Below are 27366 nucleotides of genomic sequence, written 5' to 3' on the forward strand. Positions count from 1 at the left end.
GCAACCAGTGGAATAGATCTTCCCAGGTGCATAACTGACCATCAGGTGCAAAAGCCCCACAGGAGGTGGGTTAATCCCTGTGACATTTCCCCCTGTAGCCCTAAAAGCCACGGGTTAATTCAGCCCTCATCAGCAAACAATCTGCAAAGGAGTACCCAAAATGAGACTATTTTTCAGCCAAATATAAATAGTAAGATGACTAATTAGGTGCCAAGTCTCAAAATAGGAAACTGTTCTGCAATTCTGGATCCAGGCATTTATCGTGTCCTATCTAAACAGAATCTGATGTCCTATATATGAGCTCTCAGACAGAAGCCTGAGCAGGAAACTTGCTGGAGGAGTGAACAGGGTACAAGAAGGCACCCCAAGCAACCCAATAGAAAGCCATCTGCCCCCTTCCATTGCCCGACACACCCTGAAGTTTAGAGACATTCCCAAAGTGAGAGATGCATTTCTACGATGCCCCTCGACACAGAAACACTTCCTCCAGACTCCCAAATAAGGTCACTCCACATTCATCAACCTTGGCTCAAATGCCATCTCCTCAGAGAGGCGCCCAAGGCACTCCCAACCCCTCACCATCTAGAATGATTTTTTTGGGTCACTCAATGTCGGCTCTCCCACCTAGAAGACCAATTTGTGACAGAATTCGGGGCCTGGCTGGAACGGACGTGGAATAGAAGTACATTAGGTTTTTCCTAAAGCTCTACTTCAGCCAACCCATGACTAGAACAAATTCCTTAGGGTCTCCAGCTTTACCTTCTGCAAACATTCCAGGACCTTACTCATGTACTCCTGTTGGCATTGATAAGGCTGGAAAGGGAAATCCACCGTCACACCATTCAGGACTATCTTGGGCATATCAACCTGTTCTCAGGGGCCACAGTGGTTGGCTGAAGTGCAGGCTGTTTGTGTAGGTGAGACAAACCCCTTCTGGTGTTCTCTCTGACCATCTCAGGGTCTCAGCCACTCAGCACGTGGCACTGAGACACAGTGCTGTTCTCTGCAAGAATCTCTACCGCACACACAGACCACTTCACCAGTCGTTTTAGGAAGTCTCCCCTGTGGAGAAAGTCAGAAGGCAAGCATGTTATATCCTATTACAAGGATCCAAAGGGCGTGAAGATGACAAGTGAACCAACCTGCCTAGTTCTGCCCCACAAAACTCCATCATCCTACTCTGATAAGGCGGCCCGGGCTCACAGAAACAACAGGAGCCCAAGGGGGCACAGTCTATGTGTTCTAATCAAAATAATTCAAGTGACGCAAAGCCGTGCAGTCCGGAGCAATCAATCTCCACGCCTCCGTCAAGTCTGGAAGGTGGGACCGACAGACGCACTGTCTATGTGCGGAAAGACTGCCGCCCCAAGGGCAGCGCCGGAACCGCACGCGGGGCCTTCAGCGAACCGGAGCTCCGGGCTGCGCCACCCTGCCCGCGAGCTGCTCGACTGTAGGACTTCAGCAACTCACAGCTCACTCGTCTCCGCGGGGAGCTTTTGCAGAATCTGGGCTGGGAATCTGGATTTCTGCAGAACCCGGGTTTTGTAGAACCCAACGGACCCTGGGAGCGCCGCGTCCTCCACTGTCTGCGGGTTCAAACTTCGCGGAATGATCGCTCTGCACTTCCGCCCTCACTTCCGGTCCGCGACTCAGCGCTCCGGGAGGAAACCGTTCCCCGGCCGCTGGGCCCGTCTGTTCTCTGGAGCCCCACGCTCCTGCGGGCCCGCTGTGCCTGGCCCTGTCGCTGACTCTTCCGTGAACAGCAGCTGCGTCTCCGCGTCTCGCCCATCTCCCCCTCGACATGGTCCCTGCCATGGTCTCCATTCCTCTACCACCTTCCTCGTCCAAGCATCGCCATTGCCACACAACTGCGCAGGCTCCTCGCTTTCCAGCGGCTCCCGCCCGCTCCTCTCAGAGGCATCTTTTTACTCAGAGTCTGAGGCGCTTGCTTTCCATTAAATCCACAAATTGCCACCGCTTGACCAGGGCCCGCTCCTGAGGGCCCTCACCACCTCCTCTCCTTACTGTCCCCATCGATCCAGCCTCTTTTCCGGTCAGTGTACCTCAGTGGTCAGGGAAGGCCTCTCTGAATCCTTGGCACCTAGGACTAGCCGGCAGTCAACAGGGCGACCCAGGAGTGCGAGGCTGCACACTCCTTAGGGTTAGCCTAATGGTCAGAGATATTTGTGCCAGGCGACTCCAGCATGTCCCAAAAGGCACCAGGGAGAAATTAACATCACAGTCCACAGCCAGCAAATGATGCTTTTTTCAGAGCCTCTCCTAGACTCTGTGTAATGCCCAGATGTTTTCCGGCTGATAGCACATGTGTATGCCTATGCCTACCCATGCTCATGTGTGTGTAGTCACTCTTGGGCAGTCCCTGACACACTGTATCACCCACCCATGCACCTGCTGCAGTCTATCTCAGGCACTCTCACGTCTTGCTCAGGAGTTGGAGAAGATGAGGTAGGCCTCACATACTTGGATGGGCCCCAAGCCCAGGTTTCAATAGCATCCACATGTGCATTGACACATCTATATTGCCTGATCTCTGAGATCAATTCTTTCATTATCCACCACCCTTTGTATGTTACAGAGTAGTTAGTAGATTGCTCAAAGCCTGAAAAGGAGCCAGAATCCCTCTTCACCAACCATATCCTGAGAGCCAGAGTGTTCATCACCCAGAAGACTAAGGAAGGAGAGTGCAAGATCCAGAGACTTGGGAACTTGCTGGGGCAGGACAGAAGCTGAGCATTCTGAGCCCCTGAACTGACTGGAGGTGCCTCTGTCACAGAAAGGCAGTGCTGGCCCCCATCTGGCCCCATCACAGAGGGCCTCTAAGACAGCCTGCACGGTCTCTTGTGAACCATAACAGGTAAAGCCATTCTGCCGAGCCTGACCTGAGAGATGAGGGGATGGGAGCAAACTGGACCCCAGAAAGCCACACTCTCCAGACAAACCGATCCCGACCAAGTCAACAAACTCGAATTAAGCATCTGTTCTGGTAGGCTTTGAGGGACTCCTACTTTGGACAAAATGCCACCTAGACCATAGGACAGATGTGACCAGTCACACAACATTGCATTACAAATTGATGAATACAAGGAAGGGAAATATAAGGAAATTCAAGGGAATTTGTGGGTTCTGCCTTGACCAGAAGCCAGAGAAGGCTTCCCTGAAGATTGGTGTGGGAAAAGTCACATTGCAGATCCTAGGAAAGTCTGAGAGTTAACTGGAAAGTGACAGGCCCTTCAGAGTGTGAGGCGTTCAAAGGGGTTGATGAAGCTGGAGCGAGGAATCAAGGTAAGTCTAAGGCCCCTGCTCCAACCAAGAATGAAGTAATCTCTGCTGTGCAGGTATCTGGGAGGTTGGGAAGGATGTAAAGGAAGGGGTTTGTGCAGAGCTGGGTGAAAGAAAGTGTGCATCTGCCTCTCGGAGCCTCCTCATTGTCCACTGATCCTGGGGTGTTCATCATGGCATGGGACTTCCAGGGCTCCTGTACCCCTGTCCTGTCCTCTTACTGCTAATTGACTGCCAGCTGTATCTGGTATACATTTGACAGGCATTTGCTGCATGACTGAGTGTCCTGCTGAGGGTGCTAGTGATATGTAGGGGTCCTGCTATAAAAGGTTAGGGTTAGTTTTGGGAGATTTCTGTGGGAGTCTTATGTGTAAACTCACAGTTTACAAATAAGCATCTTTGAAATGGTTCCTTATGAATTTCCTGCAGTTGACCTTGGTAACAGGTCAAAATCTGCTCAAGGCCTGGCACCATTTTGGGGCAAACATTACAGCTACTATGGGCGCTATCTGTGTGCACCCACTGTGTGCTGGTAATATGCCAAGGGCTTCCTGCACAGCTTGTATCCATGGCCCAGACAAGGACATGGAATGAGGAGGGCGGATATGATTTAAATATACACATTGAAATTCAACATTCTGTCAAATTAATAGGTCCTAATAATAAGTGGGAGGGTGCTTCTCAAGGTGAATCTGAGCCCTACAGTCCCTTGAGCCTGCCTGGGCAAGATAAGACTGGAAGGTCTGGAGGGATTGGAAGGGCTACTCCTCTTGATCCTAGCACCTGAGTTCTAGTATCTAGAGCAGAGTCCTTCTGAGGAACACTGACATTAACCAGCCACAGCTGCAGTGGCCAATTCAGGAGATATGGTTGCTTCTTCCAGGATCAACACCAGTGTTAGGAACAGCTCTGTCTGCATCTCTCCATTTCCAACTCCCTCCCAGGGCCAAGTTCCAATGAATGTTGCACACAAGTGTAGCTGTGTGTGTGTGTGTGTGTGTGTGTGCGCGCGCATAGTAGGTTGATATGCCTGCATAACATATTACAAGCTCAGCTGCTCAATACAACCCTCATGTATTAGTGTATAGTTCTTAATATCCCAAGGGTGAAATAAGGTTGCCCACTGGGCTGAGTTCTCTCTGGAGGTTCTGAAGGCAAATCTGCTTCCAGGCTCATTCATATTGGAAATATTCATGCGTGCATGCTCACGTGTGGGGGTGGGGGTGGGGGGGTGCTGGGAAGTGAACCCAGGCCTTTGCATCAAACTGCATCCTCAGCTTTTTTATTTTTTATTTTGACTCAGGATCTCATTTAAGTCACTAAGTTGCCCAAGCTGGATTCAAACTTGCAATCCTCCTGCCTCATCCTCCCAGAGTGCTGGAATTACAGGATTCATCTCTTTTGTGGTTGCAGCACTGAAGGCTGTCAGCTGGGAGCAGCTCTTATACCCTTGCCAATTGGCCCCTCATTTCAGTGACAGAGAGCCTTCCTTGCTTTTAAACTCTCAAACTTCTTCAACTAGTCAGACAGAAGTCTGCTTTTAAAAGGTCAACCAGATGAGATGACAGTACTCAGGACTTCTGTACCACATAGTGCACCTAACCCTGACAGTTGAAGGCCTGATGCCAGTATGTACAGTGGTGGCAGGACTCTTAGGGCACTTGGGTTATGTGTGACCGTGAGCTGCTCCTGCCATCCTGCAGGGCTTGCCCCAAGCTAACCTGAGTCCTTAGGTTGCCGCTGGCTTTTGCCTTTCAAAGCTGGCCTCATCTCCCTGCAAGTCTTCCAAGGATTCCAAGAATTCTATTCCTGGACCTATGGCTTAATTGCCTGTGGAGTAAGCCCTTCTGCTCTTGGTCTCATGGCTGCAGCCCTAAAACAGGCACCATTTGCCTGCCAGCCTCTCTAGGGAGGTACGATGGCGCCCGCCAACAAGTACATGGGCAGCTCTGGCACATTCTTCTTCCACCCTCGAAGCCTGGCCTCATCTGGTGGTCTCATCTCACACTTTGAGAACCAGGGCCCAGAGAAGTCAGAAACTCACTCTCAGTCAAACGCAGAATGCCACTGCCTGCAGGAACCTCACTTCAACGCCTGCCCTTGTTCTAGGCCGTACCACTCCCACTGCCCTCTCCTCTCTCCACAACCTGTCCATCCGATGGCCCAGAGGCAAAGGCCTCCCATGCCAGTGCCTGCCCCTCTTCTCCACACAGACCTGTGCTCAGAGCTCCTCCAGCTGCTGCACCACCCCCATCTCTGCCCTGCTGGCCCCGTCCGAAGGCTGCCCCCTTCCCACTCCGCTGGAGCCTGGAGCCATCATCCATCCTCTAGCAACCTCTGCCAAGAGCCGTGCCCCCACCCTGTCCTCCAGCCTTGGCCCTGCCATGCCCATTCTGGGGAGGGGGCCCCTCTCCACATGCCCCGAGCCCACGCGAAGCCAAGAAGGGGGAGCAGCGGTCCTCGGTGGCTGGAGGATGGAGGATGCAGGATGCAGGATGAGCGCCTGTGGCAACCCAGCTCCCCTCTCCCTCCCTCCGCCCCGCGAGGGCTGCAGCCCCTCCCTCCCGCCCGCCCGCCGCACTGACTCCTTCCCCTCCCCAGCACTGCAGCATTCACACTGCAGCTCCAGCCGCCACCCGCGCCTCTCCGCAGCCCGGCCGCCACCAGCACCATGGCCAGCACCGTGTCCGGTAGGCGTCCGGGCCGCGGGCTTCCAGCGCGGCGGGGCTGAGTCGAGGCCATCGCCGGCCTCCTCTGACGCAGCGCCGGTTACAATTCGCGTCTCCTGTGTCGGACCTTGAGGGGGTCCTGGCGCCCAGGCGCCAGGGGCGGGGACCTGACCGGTTGCGGGGCGAGGCATCGGGCGCGGGCACCACCCTTCCAGGCGCTGGCGTCAGGGGCCTCCGGCCTGGGACAGCGCCCGAGAAGCCTCGCTGGTCGGGGGTCTCCCGAGCGCCGCGGCTCCATCGTGGGGTCTGACCGGCCCCGCGGGGGAAAGGGAGGGGGAGGGGGAGAGCGGCCCGCACAGGAGCCGCGCCATCGCCATCAGAGCGCCCGGGGAGGGGCTGGAGGACGCCGAGGACTGGCCCGGCGAGTGGGGCCGCACCCGGCCGTGCGTGGCCATCCCCCACTCCAGAGCGCCGCAGCCTCGGGGTCACCCTCCGACTCCGGGCCACCTGCCCAGGCCACCCCAGGCGCTCCGGGCTTGGTGGGGGAGGGGACTCTGCCCTTTCCAAACCCTCCCTGGGCGGAAGGCCCGCCTCTCCCTCCTCACTGCCTGCTGCGCTGCAGACCCGTTGAGGCGGGCACGGGGCAAGTACTGGACCGGAGGAAGCTGCAGGGCGACCCCGCCCTGCCCCCACACACTGGATGCGCAGCCCTGCCCTCCTCGGAGCTGGCAATGGCTGAATGGGCGGCCCCTACCCCTCGCCATTCCCCTCTGGCCCAGGAACTGTGCTCCTGGGTACCATTCCCTCTGCCCTGAGGGCGGTCACCGCTTTCTACCGACTACCTTGCTTCAAGCCAGCGCTTACCTCGGGCCCCCAAGCACAAACTCTGCCCACCCATGTGTGTCCCGCCCTGGCCCCTGCGCCCAGACCCTGTGGTCTTCTGCACCTCCCCTGGATGGACTTCCTTTGTCCCTGTCTACAGGTCTCCCCACCCTATCTGGGAGTCTTGCCATTTGGGCTTCGCCAACCCTGCCCACCCAGGGATACTGCAGAATGGGGCTCTGCCTTGGCCCCTGAGGGCAGCTCTGTCCCTCCAGAGCCAGCATCTGCTCCAGATCTGCACAAAGGGCTGCCCACAGGTCTGAGGACACTGCAGGTGGCTGAGCCTTCCCCTTCCAGTGCTGTAGTGAGGCCCCCTCTTGGACTGACTTTGGAAGGCTTGGCATCATTTGGCATCGTCCACCACTCTGCTCCTCAAACTTGTACACGCCATCTCCTATTCAGCTCCTTATGCAACTTGGAGTCTGACTTCCTTGTGCTGGGGGCTTTGCCCATGCTAGTTAACCTGTCAGGGCCTCCAAATCCTCATCTGAGGAGACATGCTTTTAAAGCCTCTCCAGCTCCAAAAATTCAGGTCTAACTTCCTGCCTTGTACTCTAGCCAGCCCTGGCCCAGATCTGCACCAATCCCACATGTGGGCTTCCCCTTGCTCAGTTTCTCCAAAGCTTGCCTATTCCTCCACTGCCACCCTGTCCCCTCCAGCCTACTCTCCCTCTTGCATCCAGGCCGCAAAGCAGGTTTTGCTCTCAGCCCTTCCCTGTCCCACCAGTTCCTTGAGGTCCAATCTTCTGGGAAGGCAGCTCCTTGTGGACCATGAACGTAGGAGAAGCCAAACAACGGAATCTCTCTGACCATCAGATGCTGAGCTGTGCCATGTCTGTAGCCACAGGACACAGGACCCGAGAGAGCTCTGGTCCATGTCACCAGCCCCTCCTCTGTCCTTGCCTGGTGATGCAGATGCTTCCACCTGCCCATGCTAGCACCTGTTCCCTGAGTCCCTGCCCTCCTTCCCCTCCTCACCCTGAGGTGACAGGATGGGAACTTGCTGGTGCTTTTACTGAAACTTGTTCTTCCTCTATAGCTGTTTTTCCTGTGAAATTTTCAGGCCCAGGCAGAAAGGGCCTGCAGGAAACTTATCAGGGTTTTGAGTGCATGGTAAGGAAAGATGTCTGAAAGGCCGAGGTGAGGGCAGGGATCTGTTGGCAGAGAGCTGGGTGCTGGTGGTCGGTGCTGGCGGAGCCAGACCCCCTTCTTCCTGGCTTTTCCTGGCATCCACATCTGTCCTGGCCCAGCCCAGATCCTCTCCTGCTTCCTGAGCCAGGGGTGGCTTCCCCACATGCCCCAGAGGTGTCCTGACCTACTGGTGCTAAACAGCTGTCTCGTACACCTTCTAGCTCATCACATGACCTAGGATATGCATCCTCTGCCTCCTTGGTTGAATTAACCTTTAGCAACACGAGAAATACATGAATAGATTTTGCTTGTGAAAAAATGAAACTTGCTAAGTTGAACCAAAGTCCTCTCTGAGGCCTGGCCCTCCCTGACTCCCTCTACCTCCCTCCACAGCCTCCGAAGACAATGCCCGAGACATGCATCTTCTTCCCTCAAAGGCTGTCCTCCATATGTGTTCACCCTGGGGTCCTTTCTGCTCCCTTTACAGTCCCTTAGGATCTGTCTTACTTCCAGATGAGTCTGTATCACCAGGAAGTTTAGATCAAATAAGATCATGCTCTACACTAGTCACAGAAGGATCCAGCTCACCATGAAAGGTTTGGTCATTTTGGCTCTGTATCCTGTCTCTGTACTAACAGTTTTCCCAATTTCATATCAACTCAATTGAAAACCATTATTTTCAGCACTCTGGGAGGGTGAGGCAGGAGGATCTCATATTCAAGCCCAGCCTGGGCAACAGCAATTCAGTGAGACCCTATTTCAAATTTAAAAATAGAAAGAACTGGGATGACACTCAGTGTGAAGGCTCTGGGTTCAATCCTCAGTATTGGGGAAAAAAATCTCACATGAAAAGTCTCTTGTCTATCTAAGTGCTTGTCCAAGTCCTTGTGTGCCCCCTTGAACAATGTTGGTAGGTAGCCATGCCTGGGAACCAACTTCCTCTTCTGAGAGCGTTTCTCTGCAGATGTATACTTGTCTTTCCACCTGGGACTAGAAGCCCTACTCTTTGGGACCTTCGAGAGTGGTGGGAAGAACACAGAACCTGGGACTGGACTGTGAGGAACACTGTTCATGTCATCCTAGGAGGGGAGGCCCCAGTGTGATTCCTGTAGACCAGGGTAACTGTACTGGGCTCCAGACTGCTGAGCATTACTGAGGTGATGGGCCCACATGTCTTTGTTGGAGTTGGCTCACAGTGAATGGACCACAAATAGCTAAATGTTTCCATTCTAAGAGTAAATATCTTTCCCTTCTGCTTGCAGGAGCCGGGGCCACAGTTGCCAGGCACACCTTCTTTTCTGGTTGGGCAGCAGGAACACTACTGGTGGGCACTTGATCTGGAAGGGCAAGAGGGTGGACTGTGATGCTGAATATTCAGCTTCATTGTCTTTGATGGCAGCTGGGGCCCACATCTACCTGGATGGGGGCAGTAAGTGTGTATCTGTCAAGAACTAAGCTTCAACTCACTGGCTATGCTACCCTCAGGGTAAATGGGGAGAAAACAGGGGCATTGAAGTATTCACCCAAGTTTACAGTGCAGAAAGTGCTGCCCAGCCAGGCCCGAAGGTGTGCACCCAGCTAGTAGTGAGCCTGAGGCAGAGCGACCCCTTGAGCCCAGGAGTTTGGGCCAGCCTGGATAGCACAGCAAGAACCTGTGCAGGCAGAGGCAAGGAGGGAAGAGGGAAAGGAAGAGGGAGGGTCAGTGCTGGCCCCCATCTTGACAGTGGTGGTTAATTCTGAGCCAGCAAAGGACAGGGCAGGGAGGGAGGAGAGGGTGAGAAGATACTCAGTGAGAAAGAGTCACACTCAGAAAAGAAACAGAGTGCAAGGCATGTGTCCAGAGGTGTAGAAGATGCAAAGAGTGACAAGAGTCAGAAGGAGAAACAGAGACCCAGACAGAGGGAGTGGCTCAGCCTGCTTAGACTCTAGCAAAATACCTCAGACTGGGTGTCTTCTAAGCACTAGAAATTTGTTCCTCACAGACCTGAATGCTGGCAGTTCAAGGTTGTCAGTGTCTGGTGAGGGCTGCTTCCTGGCTCATAGACGTGTTGGAAGGGCTGCTGTGCCATGAGGGCACTAATCCCATTCAGGAGGGTTCCACCCTCCTGACCCACTCACCTCCCGGCAGCAACATGAGGTTAGGGTTTCAACATGTGAATTCTGGGAGGACACAAACATTTAAACTCCAGGAGGCAGGGAGAAACATATGCAGAGAACAAAAGACAGAGACAGCCTGGGATTCAGCTCAGTGGCACCACGCCTGGCTCGAAAGCACAGGTCCTGAGTTCGATCCCTGGTACCAGAAAAAAAAAGAGGTAAAAAGCAGTGTGAAAGAGACACACACACACACACACACACGATTGAGACAAACAGAAAGGCCAAGAGAGAAAAAGGTCGGGGAAGGAGAGAGAGACAGTGAGACAGAAACAGAGAGGAAATGGTGCAAGGAACACCCCCAGAGCCAAAGTCAGAGATGTAGCTACTTAGCACAACATTGTGTCTCCCAGAGAGACCCACCAGATTCCGAGATGCGAAAGGGAAGGTGGGACCCTGGTGGGAAGACCTGGGGGCGTGGGGTGTCAGTGTGCCTGCTTACCCTGGTCTCGTGTCCACAGCGTACAAAGAGAAGATGAAGGAGCTGTCTGTTCTATCGCTCATCTGCTCCTGCTTCTACGCACAGCCTCATCCCAGCACCATCTACCAGTATGGGGGTGAGTGCGCCTGCGCTGTTGCTCCCCTGCCCTGCTTGGCTGGCTGCCCATCTTCCCTCTTGCCTCCTGGGACACCTTCTGTTGGGGGGTGACCTGGGAGGAGGAAGCCAGGCCTGGGAGCCCCCAGGAACAGTTCCACTCCTCCCTTAGTCCTTGACTGGGCTACGTGCTAGAGCCAGGGCTGCCACCGGTCACCATCTCTGGCCAGCCCTCCTGAAGCCCCACCTGGTCTTATCTTGCAGACATGGAGGTGAAAGAATTGGACAAGCGAGCCTCTGGCCAGAGCTTTGAGGTCATCCTCAAGTCCCCTTCTGACCTATCCCCAGAGAGCCCTGTGCTGTCTTCTCCCCCGAAGAGGAAGGACATCTCCCTGGAGGAGCTGCGGAAGCGGTTGGAGGCAGCTGAGGAACGGAGGAAGGCAAGGATACCGCTCCCCATGAGTGACAAAGGTGGCCAGGGCCTCAGTGAGCACTACCAATGGGGCTCCCCAGACGGGCTGGTCCGGGCCCCCTTCCTGGTCAAGGCATTGCTCTGGGACCTGGACGCCTCATTCCTTGGTTCTTCTCTTGAGAGACTGGAATGAGGTGGGGAGGAAGCATGCCAAGATGGCGCCCACTGGAGGAAGACAGGAACCAAACATTTGTGGGCACCCTTGGTCAGGGCCAGGGGAGGGTCAGGTGGTCCCCAGGGCATGAGGCTGGGGCTGGCAACCTTTTCCAGGGCAGGGAGTATCTTACTCCCCTGAGGAAGGGCATCCCATCTAAAGATCTTGAGCTGGGGCTATGGTCCTTATTCCACCCCATTCCCTATGAAACCAAAACAAGAAGGATGCCCTCTTAGGAGTGGGATCATGGATCCCCAACCTACTGGTGGGAACGTGGCTCAGTCCCACACACAGGCAGGACGAAGGGTTAACCAGCAGCCCTGGAGCTGAGTGGGGTCCCAACAGCATTCAGGAGACCTAGTCAGATAATTTCCCCTGGGAGCATGGCGTCTCTGTTCTCCAGGGGTCACCAGGCAGCCTTTCCCCTAGCAGGGACCACAGTGTGGCATAAATGGTCCCACATTCCTCATCTCTTCCCAGACCCTGGAAACGACCCTCCTGCTGTCCTCAAGCAGCTACTGGGGCGTTAGGGCCCGCTGTGCATCAAGCATCCACTCAGTGTTCAGCGTGCTGATGTCTGGGAACGAGGGCCTCCGAAGCCCAAGAGTTCAGAACTTGTGCTTTGTCAACATTTCCAGGCTCGGGAGGGACAGAGGCCAGGACGGGGCCTGCCCTGCACAGGTGTCCCAGCCAACAGGAGAGAAGCAGCTCTGGGGCCAAGGACAGGGCCAGGGGGCTGAGTGTCAGGGTCTCTCGGCCAGGCGAGTGGGATTTTCAGTGCCGGAGTCTGGGAGGTCCAGGCAAGGTCGCCGAGAGCAGTAGGACAGTGTGGGCCCGAGCTCCTAGGACACACGCGTGTCCACGCGCAGCGGGAGGGCCAGCCCTGCGCCTGCCCCGCCCGGGGTCAGGAGCGCCCCACAGGGCCCTCACACCCCGCCCCGCGCAGACGCAGGAGGCGCAAGTCCTGAAGCAGCTGGCGGAGCGGCGCGAGCACGAGCGCGAGGTGCTGCACAAGGCGCTGGAGGAGAACAACAACTTCAGCCGCCAGGCGGAGGAGAAGCTCAACTACAAGATGGAGCTCAGCAAGGAGATCCGCGAGGCGCACCTGGCGGCGCTGCGCGAGCGGCTGCGCGAGAAGGTGGGCGGGGCGCGGGGGCGCTGGGGGCGGGGTTCTGGCTCGGGCGGACCGGTTGGGAAACAGCCCGGACCTGTGCGGGGAGCCCACACGTCTTGACCGCTCTGAAGGAGCACAAACCAGAAACCACCTCGAAGCGGGTGGAGCTGCCTTTACGTTGAGGGTCAGGGAAGCCCCCGAGACTGGCCCTTGAGCCCTGTCCCTGCCCCGCCCACCAGCGCTCCGCTGACCCCTCCGAGTCCCCTGTCAGCCTCCACCCCTTGCCCCACAGTCCTACCGAGACCGGGCAGGGAGGGCGCCCCCGACAGCTGAGTCGCAAAGCGGCCACAGGCAGCCCCTCCCTCAGACCGCATGTTCAGCTCCCGCTCCGTCCTCGCAGGAGCTGCACGCGGCAGAGGTGCGCAGGAACAAGGAGCAGCGGGAGGAGATGTCCGGCTAGGGCCCCGGACACCGCAGCCACGGAGCACGTTCGGGTTTGGGATTTTGTTCAACTCTGTCTAGATGCAAGTCTTGTTTCTGCTTTGTCCCCCACCCCGCACCCCCAGCTTCATGCTTCTCTTTCCGCACTCTGGGCGTCCAGTCCTTGTCAGACCATGGGCCCTCCCGGGAGGAGCCGCCAGGATGTGAGACATGGCCTCCCATTGAGACACCAGGCCAGGCATGGCTGGGCCCGTCTTGGTGGCCCTCTAGTGGATGTGGTGGCAACCTTAATAAACCTAGTGGCTGTGGCACAATTTGCAGGTCCTCATGCTGGGTTGCTTGGTCGGCTCATGGTCACATGAGGTCACATCCTTCAAGCCAGCTCCAGTCCAGCCAACAAGCAACAGCAAAGCATCTGCCTGTCTTTCTGTGGGGAGTGGCTTCACAGAGCAGGTGGGCAAGGGTGGAGGGCAGAGGATGAAAACATTGAGTTGAACCAACAAGGAGGTCCTGTACTCCCAGCACTGGGAGGCTGAAGCAGGACGATCAAAAGTTCGAATCCCATCTGGGCAATTTAGTGATGTAATGAGACCCTGTCTCAAAATAAAAAAGGGCTAGGGCCAGGGATTTAGCTCAGTGGTTCTGCCACCTGCTTTGCAAGCCCAAGGTTCCGAGTTCAATCCCCGGTACCAAAAACACAAAACAAAACAAAAAATAAAAAAGGGCTGGGGTTGAAGCTCTGTGGAAAGATCCTGGGTTCAATCCTCAGCCCTGGAAAAAAGAAAAGAAGGAAGTTGGACTGAGGACTGCTGGACAGGGGCCACTCACTCCATCACTGTGCCAGCGCTGTGTGCCTGTGTGCAGCAGAGCTGTCTGGCATGGTGAGTAGGGGCTTCCGCACTCCAGTGTGATGGCATGGCTTCCTCTGAGAACTCCTGGCCCAAAGGAGGCACCCTGGGCCAGCATTAGAACCCGGAGTCATCGCACAGGGGCTGGGTGGGGGCGAGGGGGGTGCTGCGGCCAGGCCTGAGTCTGCTGTGGGTCCATTCTCTGCCAAGGACCCCAGCAGGTCACTGTGAGCAGTCTGACCTCCAGACTGACAGCTTTGTGAGCAGTTGTGGGCAGTGTGGAGCCCCTACTCAGAAGTGCTTGTTCTCCAGAGAGCCCCATCCCTGGCACTGTGTTGCAACGGCCCCACTGCCCCTGAACCCTGAGGACTTTGCAGCTTCCCTGAAGAACCTTGTCCTGAGAGCCTTCTGGAGTCCTGGCACTTCCCCGGCCCTCTGCTCTGATTCCTCCTGACTATTGGACTTTGAGGGTTGTCTCCAGCTAGGTGCGGCCAGGCATCAGTGAATGGCAGTTACAAGTCCTCAGGGAGCCCTCAGGGGGTTCCTCAGGACCAGCTACCTACAGATTCAGGCTTTGGAAGGACAGGGTCACGTTTCCCAAGCCAGCCCAGACATGCCACACATCCTTGCAATTCCTCCCCAGAGGATGGAAGCCTGGCTCCAGGCCTCTCCTGTCAACAGCCTACTGGGCTGGGCGCCTTCTCCTCCTTTGGCCCAGGAGTCTTCAGATGTCCTGGGGCTGCTATGTGAGGGTGGCCACTTGTCAGCACATGGAGCTCCTCTGTGCCACTGCAGCATCCCCACTCTTCTCCACAGCTGCTCCAAACCACAGCCAGTGCCGGGGCAGGGTCCCTGCTGGCCTGCTTGGTGTGAGGACAGACAGGACATTCTCCTATAACCCAGAGCCAGGGCCCCAGTGGCTGCAGCTTCCATCAGACCAAAATCTTAGGACATTACATGTGGTCTTCCAGGCCCCAGCCAGAGAGCAAGGGTGGATAATGACCCCTGCAGGGCCTTAGGGCAAATAGGCACCTACCACCTCTGTCTTTTCTCCCCAGCACAGCCTGTAGAGGAAGCAAGGACAAGACTAGAACCCAGAAGTACCCACAAGTGGCTTTTGAGGGACTCAAAGAAGTAGAATCAGGAACTGAGGTTAGATTTCTTTTCACAAGTAGCTTTCTTGTCACCAAAGCCTAATGTAGGGTGCCCATGTCATCCTCATGTGAACTTAAACATTAACCCTAATGAACCAGAGGGAAATGCCTGCATGCTTAGAAATGGCTGAACTGGGCTGGGCGTGGCACACACCTGTGATCCAGCACTGAGGAGGCTGAGGCAGGAGGAAGGCAGGTTCGAGGCCAGCCCAGGCTACATAGGGAGTTCAAGGCCAGCCCGAGCTGCACAGGAAGGCCCTGCCTCAAAAAACAAAAAAACAAACAAAACGGCTGAACTGTCAGCATGTGTCTTCCATTTGCCAGGGTAGGAGTCACTCAATCTTGGTCTGAGCTCCAGACTGACACTAGTTAAACATCTTGTTTATGATTTGTTTTGATGACAACAGTGATTTTAAGAAATGAGCATGTAGGGCGGGGATTTAGCTCAGTGGTTTCCCTATCTGCTGTGCAAGCGCAAGGATCCCTTTGATCCCAGGCACAAAAAAAAAAAGGAAAAAAAAAGAAAGAAATGAGGATGTAAACAGCTCAGGAATCCACTTCCTTTTCTGAGCCCAAAGGGTCAGTGGGGTGGTTGGGAGACATGCCTCAGGGAGAGGCGGGCCTCCATCCTGGCTGCTGCCCAGGACCATCCCTGATCTCCCAAGCAGAACATCCCCACGGGGCTTCCTGTTGGCCCTGGAGTCTTCAGCAGGCACCTGTGGAGAAGGAGAGACTGGGGCCCAGGTCAGAGTCAGACTGAGTCTCCACTTCACGGCATCAGGCAACTGGCCAGTGAGCGCCACGTCTGGACCCAGGATGGGGCCAGAGTCACAGAGAGTGAGGAGACACCACAGCTCACCTCGGGGATGTGCTGTCCCCCAGGACCCAAGCGGCCACTGGGGGTGCCCAGCAGGGCCCCTGCCCATGTGTGGACTCTGGTCCAGGCCCCAGAGAGGTGGCTGCTCCCCAGGACCGGTCATGACACCACCCCTAGTGACACCACTCCTCCTGTCCTGGGAGAGGGGATCAGTGAGAAGCCAGGACCCTTGGTGGGGAAGAAAGGAGGCGAATTGGGCCTGGGGGGAGTTAGTTCAGTGGTTCCTTCGCCTGCCTCCTGGTAAACGCAAGGTGCCCCCCCCCCCCCCGCCAAAAAAGGAAGCACATGGAACTGTTTTTATGACGTGGGAGTTCTGCTTACCAGTATTTCATGTGCACACTGCAGACAAGTGCACCAGGACCTGGCACCTGCAGGAGACCAGGCTGACTGCAGACCAGGGCACCTACTGCTGCTGCAGTTCTTTTATTCCCAGCACCAGGGATTCAAGCCAGGGCCTCTTGCATGATAGGCAAGTGCTCTATGTTCCCACCCCTCCTTTGGGGGGATAAATTTTATTTTGAGACATGGTCCAGTAAGTTGCCCAGGCTGGCCTTGAACTTGAGATCCTCCTGCCTCAGCCTCCCAAGTAGGTGGTATTACAAGCATGCACCATGGTGCCTGGCTTAGGGTTTAATTCTTAGTATATGTGCTGCCGAAACAAGCACAGCTTAGGGTTTAATTCTTGCAGGAGGGAGCCTGGTGAGCATTGAAGGGAAGATAGTGTTTTTGACAGTCACCATGTGGAGTCTCCAACATCAGTAAGAGAGGGGAATCCTTCACAGAATGACTACACTTTTACTTAATAAAAGCAAGAGTAGGGGTCGGGCTTTTCCCTGGAAGCTGGTGAGAGGTGCATTAATCATCTGTCACTGGTGACAGAGCATCCCAAGCAGTGCCTCAAAACACAAGCTTCGTCTCACAGCTCTGGTGATGCCAGAGCGGGCTGGCTCTGACACGCTCCTGAGACTACAGTTAGGGTGTCAGCAAGGCTCTGGTCATCCGAGGCTGGCCGGGTAGGCCAGATGGGCAGGATGTGGGCAGTCCACAGAGCTGCCTGAGTGTGCTTACAGCCTGGTGGCTGGTTCCTCCTGCCTGAGCAATTGGAGGAGAGCAAAGAGACACATGAATTGCTGCTTAGAAGTCACACACAGTTTTTGGAAGTGAGTCACTAATAAGCCTGCACTTGAGGGGGGACTTCAAAGGCTTTGTGGACATATTTAACTTTTTAATTTTTTTTTTAAGACAGGGACTGTGCAGTTCAGGCTGGCCTTGAACTCATTAGGTAGCCTGGGCTGGCATCCTACTCAGTGGTGATCCTCCTGCCTCAACCTCCCAAGTGCTGGGATGACAAGCATGAACCACTGTGCCCAGACAGAGCAAGCCAGATGCTCTGCTTGGATTGACTGCTGTGGTCTGAATGTGTCCCCCAGGGCAACAGTGTTGGGAGGTGTTTGGTTCACGAGGGCTCTGTGCAGTGGCTGAGAGGTGCAGCAGAACACCTGCCTGGCATGTGCAGGGCCTGGGTTAATCCCCAGCACAGAACGGGGGTGTTTTGGGTGGGGTCTCTGTCCTGCTCTTCCACCACATGAGAGCACAATGTTACTCTCTGGAGGACTCATGTTGAAGGCAGCATCTGAACAGCAGAAAGAACACCTACAGACTTCTCAGTCTCCAGAACTGTGAGAAATGAATTTGTTGGGTTTTTTTTCTTTTTTTTTGAGACAGGGTTTCACTATGTAGTTTAGGCTGGCCTTGAACTCACTATATAACCCAGGCTGGCCCTGAACTTGTGTTGATCCTCCTGCTTCAGCCTCCCAAGTACTGGGATTATAGACATGTGACACTAAGCCCAGCAATTTGTTTTTACATAAATTTAGCAGCTGAACTTGAGACGGTAACTTTGTGTGCTCTGAGTGCGGAGCTGCAGTGGGTTCCTCCCGAGCTGGGGTGTCTAGCAGAGCAGGCAGGGAGGCTGCAGTCTGACCCCCAGCCTCCCTCAGCCCTTCCCTGTGTAGTACCTGGTCCGGCAGTGGAGGTACTGCCATGCAAACAGCAGGTGGGGAAAGGTTGTGGAACCACAAGTGTTGCTTTCTGCTGAAGAAAATGATTTTGTTGTGTAGCAATTGCATTCGTGTCCTGTGGCCTCTGTGACAAGCACCACACATGGGGTGGCTTAAAATGAAGCTGACCAATCTCTCACGGCTCTGCTGAGTGCTGTCGTGCTGATGTGCTGACAGCTGCAGGGAAGGTCCCTCGAGCCTCCCTGGCTCCTGGGAAGACCAGCAGCCGAGCCGAGCCTTCCTTGGCCTGTCACACAGCCCTGTACCCCTGCACGTGGGATCTCTGGTGTGTCTGTGGGACACTAAGACTAGGTCAGGAGCCCACGCTAATGAGTTGTTTATTTTTCAGTACAGTCCTGGGCATTGAACACAAGTCCTTCTCACTGAGCTACTTCTCCAGCTTTTTTGTTGTTGTTCTTGTTTTTACATAGAGGCTTGCTAAATTGCCCAGGCTGGCCTTGATCTTGGGATCATCCTACCTCAGGTTCTCAGAGTGCTGGGATTACAGGCCTGGGCCACTAGGCCTGGCTTTTGTTTTTGTTTTTTTGGTACCGGGAATCGAACTCAGGACCTTGTGCTTGTGAGGCAGACACCAGAACCACTGAGATAAATCCCCGACCCTGTTTTGTTCTGTTTTGAAACAAGCTCTTGCTTTGTACCCAGGCTGGCCTTGAACTCATGATCATACTGCCTCAGCCTCCCTAGTGCTGAGATTATAGGCATGTGCTATCATGCCCAGCCCCTTATAATCTTCGGGGTTTTGTTTTGTTTTGTTTTTTTGGTACTGGGGATCAAACTCAGGACTTTGCACTTTCAAGGCAGGCGCCAGAACCACTGAGCTAAATCCCCAGCCCTAGCCCCTTATAATCTTAACATTTTGTGAAAGGCAGCTGGAAGTACAGCTGAGTGGTAGAGTGTGTACTTAGCATATGTGAAGCTCTGGGTTCAATCCTTGATCCTAGAAAACAAACAACCTAGACTTTTCCCCCGCTCAGTGCTGGCAACTGAAACTGCGCCACCAGGCCTGGGACAGCTTCCTAAAAGTTGGTCATGCTATATGCACCTGAAGCCATTATCAATGAACTTTCCATTTTGTTAAACATCAAAATCTGTTTTGTCTTCTTTGAATGCATCTTTAACTCACTCATGGTTTTGTAACAAGTGGTCATCTGGAAAATGGTTCCCTTAGTTATGTGGAGCTTCCACAAGAGCCCACATTCTATTAAAATATATATATACATACACATTTGGCCAACACCCCAACTTCATTGGAAAGTACTAGGAAGTCTGAGAGCTCACAATGACAAAATTGTAATTTTTACTTGAAAGCTCACATTTTATCACTGAGGATGTCACTAGATGGGGTCCTCAGCTCAGCCTGCTGTTCTTTTTGTTTTTGCAGTACTAAGGTTGAACCCTGAGCTTTTACACTGCTACATCCCTGGCACTTTTTTTTTTAGAGACAGGGTCTTGCCAAGTTGCCCAGATGGGACACAAACTTGGACTGTTCCTGTCTCGGCCTCCCAAGTGCTGGGATTCCAGGGGTACACCCAGTTCCAAGTAGGTTCCTGACTCATGTCATGCAAAAAGACTTTCAGGATGTGTTAGTGTTAGTTATAGGCAGGTTTATTACAGGGTTAGTAAAAGCGAACAGGAAAGACTGCCCCTTGAGTAATTAGAGGGGCCCCCCGATGGATGCAGGGGCTTAAACTGGCCCACTCACAAAGCACAGGCTAGCTTGTATGGATTAGCTGAGCTGGGCCAGAGGCCTAAAGATGGTTATCTCAGTTCTGGTTTTGTTCTGGAGGAATCATTTTGGCTTGAGGGATAATTTGATCCCCATGAGATGACAGTTTTGGCCTGTGCTGGGTGAGCTCTTAGATCCAATATTGAGTACAATAACTGCTTCTGCTTGGAGGATCATCTCATTGCGGGGGAGAGTAAGGGGGAGCATGAGGCTCTACTTTTCCTGGAACCTGAGGTGACTGTAGGTTTGGAGACTTCTAGGTATTGCTCCAGGGGGTCTGGAACTGGACATTGTGAAAGATGGCAACTGGGTGTCCCTGCAGACGCTGGGGATCATTCTTGGTGTTCTCAGTCTCGAAGAGGGTGAGAGTAGACTGGGTAAATGTAGGGCTAATCCCCCTGCAATGCAGACTCTCCATAAGTTATTATTATGCCAGGGATCAGACCAGGGATCTGGCCAGTTTCAAGGTAATAAAATGATTAAAGCCAGGCGTGGTGGCGCACGCCTGTGATCTCAGCACTCAGGAGGCAGAGGCAGGGGATCACTTTTGAGTTTGAAGCCAGCCTGAGCTATACAGTGAGTTCAAGGCCATCCTGAACTACATAGTGAGACACTGTCTCAAAAAAAAATATTGAGTTTCCTTGTCTCCTTTATACTTATCTTCATTTCTCTTCTATCCTACTTCAGTAACAAATAGTCATTATTTTCTTTGAAGTGTGTGGGTTGGCTTTTCTTTTTTTCACTTTCCTGACATCAAGTACATAGTATTTTTCCATACCAGCAACCAATTCTCTCAACACCAACTGGATGTTCAGCTGAATTCTGAGACCAGCTAGCAGGAGTTGATGCCAAATCTCATAGATTAAAAAGGCTTAGTCCTACAAGTGTGTCTATACTTCAGATGCCAGCGGGAATCCAGAGCAATGGCCGTCACCTACCTCTGAATGCATCGCCTGAGGAGAAACATTTGCTGTGTTTAGGACTGTCTGGGGCAACATTTTCAGCCAAAAGCTCTGAGGTGGTGGCCCAGCGGAGGCGTGGTCATCTGGGGAGTCCACAAACTGCAGCCAGCTCTCCCAGGGCATCCACCTGCTGGACTGCAGAAAGCAATGGGGAAACATGGGTTGTCACTGGGCTTTCTGTCTTCAGCTCCCATTCTTCACTCTCTCTGGAGTCACCTTCACTTCTGCTCTTCACAGCCCTCCCCAGATCTGCACTTCTCTGCAGCTGACACACTTTGCTGGCACTTCCCATGGATTTTTGTCACTGTTTGCCTGGAACCCCAATGCCTGACTCAGGGGCCCATACACATTTTCTGGAGGCTGCAGATGTAGTGCTGAGGGTGCACCCAGGCCCTGGGTTCAATCTTCAGTCATCGGCACTAGAAAACCTATAAAAACCCCATTTTTTAACTTTTTTTTTTTTTTTTTTGGAGACAGGGTCTCGCTATGTAGTTCAGGCTGGCCTTGAACTCAAAATAAGCCTCCTGCCTCAGCCTCTCAAATGCTGGGATTACAGGCATGTGCCACCATGCCTGGCTTGTTTTTAAACTTTTTATTGTGAACTAATTTTAGACTTAAAGAACAATTACAAAAACAGTACAGAAAAAAACAAAACAAAACAGTACAGAGTCTCCATGTATCCTTAACCTGGCTTTCCCTAATGCTGGCATTATATAACCACAATCCAGTTGCTGACACCAGATAATTACCATTGTACACTATTAACTGAACCCTGGGCAAGTTTCAAGTTTTTCTCCTAATGTCATCAGAATCTCACATTGCATTTGTCTGTGACATTTCCTTAGTCTCCTCTAATCTGTAACCGTTCCTCATTCTTTCTGTTATAATTTTGTACTTCTGAGGAGTACTGATCAGTTACTTTGCCACCTGTTCTGCCTGGGTTGGTCTGATGTTTTGGCCGTACTGGACCAGGGTTGAGTGGCTGGCCAGCACACCAGAGAAGTGAGGCCCTTCAGTGGTGACATCACAGGTCCCTGGGTTGGCCTATCTCACTGCTGGTGACCCGACCCGATTTCTTCACTTTAAAATTATTCTTTTCCTTTGTAGTTAGTAAATGTTGTAGAAGGCAGAATAACTGCCTCCAAGACATCCACATCCTCATCCATGGAATCTATGTGTTGGTTAATGGCAAAAGGGAGTTAAAGCAGCAGATCTGATGAGGGTTCCCAGTATACCAACGTTAAAACAAGGGGTTTCCTCTCTTATCCAGACGAGCCCGATACGATCACGTCTTTAAATGTGGAAGAGGGAGAGAAAAGGCTGGCTTTGAGGATGGAGGGCCATGTGGCAAGGCATGCAGTGCCTCTGGAAGGAGGGAAAGGCTGCCTGCTCGGGCAGCTAAAACAAAGATAACCATAAACTGGGTGACTTATAAACAAGTATTGCTCATGGTTCTGGAAGCTGGAAGTTTAAAACCAAAGTGCTGGCCCATATGGTGTCTGAAAAGGCCCACTTCCTGGATCATAGAAGGTGCATTGCTGTGTCCTCACATGTAGGACAGAGCAAAGGGTCTTTTGGGGGTCCTTTTATAAGGGCACTAATCATCTTCCAAAACCCCATTCCTACCTCCATCACTTTGGGGGTTAGGATTCAACATATAAAGTCCACGGATACAGGAACATTGAGGTGGCAGCACCAACTGATGAAATAAATGAATTTACTTGAGGAGCCTTTTCATACCCTCTGTGGACAGGGCTCAGGCAGTGAACAGGAGCCACAGCTCTTGAGTAAGGTGGAACACCTAGACTGTTTCACAACCCACTGGGTTCTGCAGGAAGGGCTTAGGCACACCTTCACACCATGGTGATCTAGTCTCCTACTTCTCTCTGGGGTCTGCCTGGAAGCTCGTTTAGTTAGGCGTGAGGAACAAGGACAGCAAGCACCCAGCTCTCCCCCCCTGCCTACATGTTACCAGCTGTCCCCATTCCCAGAGTCCTCTCCAGCAGTCCTCTTTGCCTTTATTATAGGCATTTGTTTCACAACTACAAACACATGCATATTTATCAGCTAATAATCAAAACAGCAGCACTGACAAAGGCTAGTATAGTTTAGTTTTCTAAGACTTCCCTGTCACTGGCTTGAGTACATTCAATGGTACTGAAAACAGAATGAAAGTGCACTCTCTCTAATTGTGGTATCAGTTAAGTGTGCTTGGAGACATCCATCCTGACAGCTTTCCTCCTGAAAGTGAGCACTGTCGCCCGGTCCTAGACTGGGTTGTTTCCTACTCCCCGCCCACTTCAGCCGCTGAGTGGGGGCACCTGGGGACCCTGCAGCCTTTTACCCCACTCCTGCGACCACATTCTGAGAGCTCAAGCTGCATCAGTCGCTACAAGGAGCAGAAGGCAAATGCAGCACATAGCAATGGGACCTGCTGTCCCAGGCCAACTCTGCCTTTCCCAGCACTGGGGTCAGCAGAGATGACAAGGTGGCTGTCTCCAGGATTCCAGCTAAGGACTTGACGCGTTATAGCCCGCCCAGGCTCTGGCAAGGCAAAAATAAATACCACTAACCGCGCTGGGGCCTCGTCGTTTATCTTTTAACCACACAGCTAGGACTGAGCTCTCAAAGGGAACTAAGTACATGCTTGATGAGTGATGTTTCTTATATTCTGGAAAATCCGAGGAGCTTAAGTTCCAGTCCGTTCCCTATAACTCAAAAGAGGGTGGAGGTGGGCCGTGGCGGGGGGGGGGGGGCAATTACAACATCCCTCACCCTGTATCTATGGTTTTTAACGGCTCAATGACAGCTGAAGAACTTTAATTTATTTGTCATTAAGTTTAAATTACCACGCACTGGCGGCTGCCACGCTGGACAGCGCAGCTCACGCGGAGCTCTGAGAACTCAGTTCGGCCCTGAGCCGTTCACAAGCACGTAATGTTCAAAGCCCTCTTTATTTCAAAAAGCAAGACACGTTCATGGCCCTGGCCTGCGGGCCAGTGAGGACGCCAGCAGGCCCGCGCTCGGTGGTCTCCCAGCGCTGTCCCCGTCACTCGGTCCTCAAGCCGGCCTGGCCCCAGGCCCGCGGCGGACGCTGTGAAGACAACTGGAAGGATGGGTCGCAGGTACGAACACCTGAGGCTTTCCCTCGCCCTGCGTGAGCACTGCTCCCACATGCCGGCCAGGCACCGACCACAATCCGTTCGGCGCTTCTGTCCGTGTAGAGCACACAGCGCTCACCACCGCCGCAGGCACCACCAGCCCTTGTGCCGGATAGGATGGCCTGGGGCCGATCGCGCTTGCGTGCTGGGATTAGCCAGGCTTTATCTTCCGACAAAGCCCGCCTCCGCGCTAAGCGCCAAATAAGTCGCAGAGTCCGCCTGGCTCCTACGTGCACGGCCCCGCTGCCTGCGTCACTAGGAAGCGCGCGCCCGCGCCGCTGCCGCCGCCGCCGCCGCCGCCGCCGAATCCCCAACAAGGAGCGAAGCCCTTGGCAGCCGCCGCCGCCCGCCACTGCCACCACACTCGCCCCCGCTGCCGCCGGGCGCCCGAGCAGGCCCACGCGGCCCCAGGTAAGCGGCGCCGGCGCGCCCGCGCCCCCCCGCGGCGAGGCCTCTCGCGCCGCTCACGCGCCGCCGTCCAGTCAGGGGTCCCTGCGGAGCGTCAGGACGTTACGGCGGGGGGGAGGGGAGGCCGGGGGAGGGGCGGCGGGCGCGCGAGGGCGGCGGCGGCGTCAGGCGCGGCGGCGTCAGGCGAGCGCCAGGCGGGCGCCAGGCGGGCGGGCGAGCGGGCGAGCAAGCGAAGGCGGTGGCGCTTCCGGCCTCCATCTTGGCGTGCCCGTGGCTGGCGGGTCAGCGTGTAAAGGCGAACACCAGGGCCCGGGCGGCGGGGTGGCAGGACGGTGCGTTGGCGGGGCGGGGGGCGCACCAGTGAGGACCCCCCCGGCGAGGACCACGTTAGCGTGGGCCCATGGGTGGGAGTCGAATCTGTATAGACCCACTGGTGGGAGCTCAACAGCAGGAAACTAACGGAGGGTACCACCGGTGGCTAGCCACAGCAATGTGGATTGATCGGTGAAAACGTTATGGATAGGGATCCACTGCTAAGAACCAGATCCATCAGTGGAAACCATGTTAAAAGGTTGGCCACTTTGTGGAAGCGGGGTCAGCGGGCCATGGGTGTGAATCGTATCAATCTAGATCCATTGTTGGGAGCTGTATGAATGTAGATCCACAGGTAGGAGGAACTATGTAAGTCAAGATCCAAGGGTTGGAACTGTATTGATAGAAATTGATTGAAAGGAACCGGATGCAAGATGGGAACCATAGTTCAGGTCCATCAGTGGGAACTGTATTGATAAAGAGTTCATTTATAGGGAACTCTGGATAGAGACCCATGGGTGGGAACCACATAGATAGGGACCGACTGGTAGGAACTAAATAGATATGGGCCAGCTGCAGTCACCACTGATCACAACTTGGTTAACTTTATCACTCACTTAGTTGATGACGTTCTGTTGAACCAGAATTCTCTTTCTTTGCTAACACTTCAAGTATGAGTTTTAATCATGTTTCTTATTAAATCAAAATAAAGTGGGTTAAATAAAGGCCAGATATAACACGAACAATTAAGCAGACTGCCCGTTCAGCCTGTGTCTTCATAGTCTTCAAAATTTTGGGGAAGACGTATCGGAGAGCAGAGGAATTTGTGTATGTCCAAACATGTCATTGTGTCCATGAATTGAGGGCATGTGAAACCAAATTTAAACCTAGACCTTAACCCATTTTAGGCCTAAATTGGGAAGGGAGATTTGTTCCAGTGCTTAAAACAAGGCTGCCATTGGGTGTGAGGAGCTGGCACATTTGTGTCCCCTGGATGTCAGCTGCCCTGGGGCTCACTGCTTCTGATACTTTTTCAAGAGAAACTGGAAACTTGGCTTTGTTTTGTACTGGGGGATTGAACCCAGGGCCTTCATACTAGTATACATCTCTAGCCCTTTTTAAATTTTGAGATAGGGTCTCATTATTCTCTAAATTGTCTAGGATGGGCTGGAATTTGGGATCTTTATGTCTTATCCTCCCAGTGTGCTGGGCTTACAGGTATTACCTGTAATTTAGGTCTTTTGAACTCTGGGGCAGTGATGGTACTAGGGATAGAACCCAGGGCCTTTTCATCACCTTACATCCCTATCCCTTTTTTACTTTTTATTTTATTTTATTTTATTTATTTTTGGTACTGGGGATCGAACTCGGGTCCTTGTGCTTGTGAAGCAGGTGGCAAAACCACTGAGCTAAATCCCAGGCCCCCCTTTTTTATTTTTTGAGATAAAGTCTCAGTCACTAATTTGCCCAGGCTTGGATCAAACTTGCAATCCTCCTGCCACAACTTCCCAACCTCAGAGCCACCACACCGAGCTTTAAAATGTTTTGAAATACTGTGGAGCAAAGAAATGTGTCTTTGACTGGTGGTCTGGCCCTTTGTTGTTTTGAATGGTACCAGAGGAAAATACTTTTGTCTACAAGACTCAGCCAGGTTTTGGAGTGTGATATCCTAACTGCATACTAGCATTTTAATCTAATTTTTTTGTGTACTTATGAATTAGTTGAAATATTTTCCTCTGTCTTGTTTTGTTTTTTTGAGACAGGGTCTCACTCTGTAGTTCAGGGTGGCCTTGAACTCACTGTAGCCCAGGCTGGCCTCAAATTTGTGGCGATCCTGCTGCCACAGCCTCCCCAGTGCTGGGATTTCAGGCGTGTACTGCCACCCCTGGCATCCTCTGTTTTATGTTACCAGAGTTTTAGAGTGAAAGCTCTGGCTCTGGGAGTCCCAACAGACCAAGCTTGGCCACTCCTTTCAAAATGCCAGTCAAGTATAGAAGCTTAAATCAGCATGTTATGCTGAGAGGACAGATGAAGAAGTTTATGATGAATCTCTAAGAGAACAGGACTTAAGGATTTTATAGAAAAGAAAAACAGGCAAGGGCTGGGAATTTGCACAGTAGGCAGGTAGGTAATCCTGGTCAAGCCTTGGTCTGGTCAGTCTATCTCAGGACTGGTTCTGTGAGGTTCTGGGAGAGCCTTTGTGGCTTGAGGGGGCAGTTTGGTTCCCCTGTGGCCAGGCTCAGTTCTGTCATGGTGTAATTGCACCTGCTTGGGGGAGTGGCCTCATCCTGGGATGATGTGCAGTGTTCTGGGAGTCCAAGATGACTGAAGGTCTGGGACAATTTCTGGAGACTCGTAGGCCTTGCTGTAGGCCTAGGGGATCTGGTCTGGAACTGGACATTGTAAAAGCTACCAATTGGATGTCCCTGAAAATCCTGAACTAGTTACTCTTTGAGTTCTGTGTCTTGAAAGGGGATGATAGGGTAGGTAAATTCAGGGCTAAAAAGTCTGTATTATAAATACTTCTTAGGTGCCTGTGTGCAGTGCAGGGATCTGAGCCAAAGATTTCAGGTGATGAGATGGATACAAAAAAGAAGGCAGCTGCCAAGCTTCATCCCACTTTGTTACCCATTGGGCATCTGCAAGCCCAGCCACTGAGCCCTTGTTACATTACTTACCTCAATTAATTTGGAGCTTCATCCACAAGTAGGGATTACAGCTGAGTTGTTATGTGGCTCCAACACAAGTCTGTTCAACCTAGAAAGGGCTGCCTCAAATGTGTAGCAGAGACCACACTCAGGAGTCATGCTCTGTCTACAGAGCATCAGGTCAAAAACTTGAACTGTTTTCTGTTAAGCAACTTCTAGGTGTTATTTATTTTTTTGCTCTCCTGGGAATTAAACTTAGGGCCTTGACCATGCTAACCAAGAGCTCTAAACTGAGCCACATCCCCAGCCTTTTAGCATGTATATATTTATTTATGAT

General features: G+C 53.2%; 3 protein-coding genes across 32 annotated transcripts in view; 2 read left to right on the top strand and 1 right to left on the bottom strand.

The window, feature by feature from the left end:
• Positions 1 to 1654, bottom strand: part of Rtel1 (regulator of telomere elongation helicase 1) — a 40304-nt gene extending 38650 nt beyond the window's left edge. For 27 of the 28 annotated variants that reach the window (XR_015445974.1, XR_015445973.1, XR_015445976.1 and 24 more), the window contains exons 1-2: positions 1471 to 1654; positions 760 to 1062 (exon numbers count right to left, since the gene is read on the bottom strand). Coding sequence is in view for 22 of the 28 variants with exons in the window: in XM_087197625.1 (XP_087053751.1) it covers positions 760 to 861 (102 nt within the window). In the remaining 6 variants the exon portion in view is untranslated. Of the gene's footprint in view, positions 1 to 759; positions 1063 to 1142; positions 1428 to 1470 lie in introns of those variants that run through there. The other variant, XM_087197611.1, reaches the window with a different exon arrangement.
• A 4181-nt stretch (positions 1655 to 5835) lies between these two features.
• Stmn3 (stathmin 3) lies at positions 5836 to 13166 on the top strand. 2 transcript variants are annotated; one of them, XM_004841085.4, is made up of 5 exons: positions 5836 to 5990; positions 10598 to 10693; positions 10936 to 11111; positions 12244 to 12435; positions 12812 to 13166. In XM_004841085.4, exons 1-5 carry the CDS (start codon positions 5972 to 5974, stop codon positions 12869 to 12871), a joined length of 543 nt encoding a protein of 180 aa, XP_004841142.1. In that variant the 5' UTR covers positions 5836 to 5971; the 3' UTR covers positions 12872 to 13166. The 2 variants fall into 2 exon arrangements, with proteins under 2 accessions (XP_004841142.1, XP_021110914.1); XM_021255255.2 differs by having other exon boundaries at positions 5842 to 5990; positions 10936 to 11142.
• A 10749-nt stretch (positions 13167 to 23915) lies between these two features.
• Gmeb2 (glucocorticoid modulatory element binding protein 2) overlaps positions 23916 to 27366 on the top strand; it is a 34113-nt gene continuing 30662 nt past the window's right edge. The window contains exon 1 of one of the 2 annotated variants that reach the window (XM_004841082.3): positions 23916 to 24072. The gene's annotated coding sequence lies outside the window, so the exon portion shown is untranslated. Of the gene's footprint in view, positions 24073 to 24281; positions 24402 to 27366 lie in introns of those variants that run through there. The other variant, XM_021255253.2, reaches the window with a different exon arrangement.

Source organism: Heterocephalus glaber, unplaced genomic scaffold (genome assembly GCF_053883595.1).
Source record: "Heterocephalus glaber isolate CG9 unplaced genomic scaffold, H.glaber_assembly_v1.0 deba00001673, whole genome shotgun sequence".
In the NCBI taxonomy this organism is placed as follows: Eukaryota; Metazoa; Chordata; class Mammalia; order Rodentia; family Bathyergidae; genus Heterocephalus; species Heterocephalus glaber.

What these genes read in the sequence shown, in the direction of transcription:
- Stmn3 (XM_021255255.2), top strand. An exon ending in GCTCCCCATGAGTGACAAAG is followed by an intron (nt 11,143 to 12,243) that starts GTGGCCAGGGCC and finishes CGCCCCGCGCAG; the next exon opens with ACGCAGGAGGCGCAAGTCCT. An exon ending in GCGAGCGGCTGCGCGAGAAG is followed by an intron (nt 12,436 to 12,811) that starts GTGGGCGGGGCG and finishes CCGTCCTCGCAG; the next exon opens with GAGCTGCACGCGGCAGAGGT.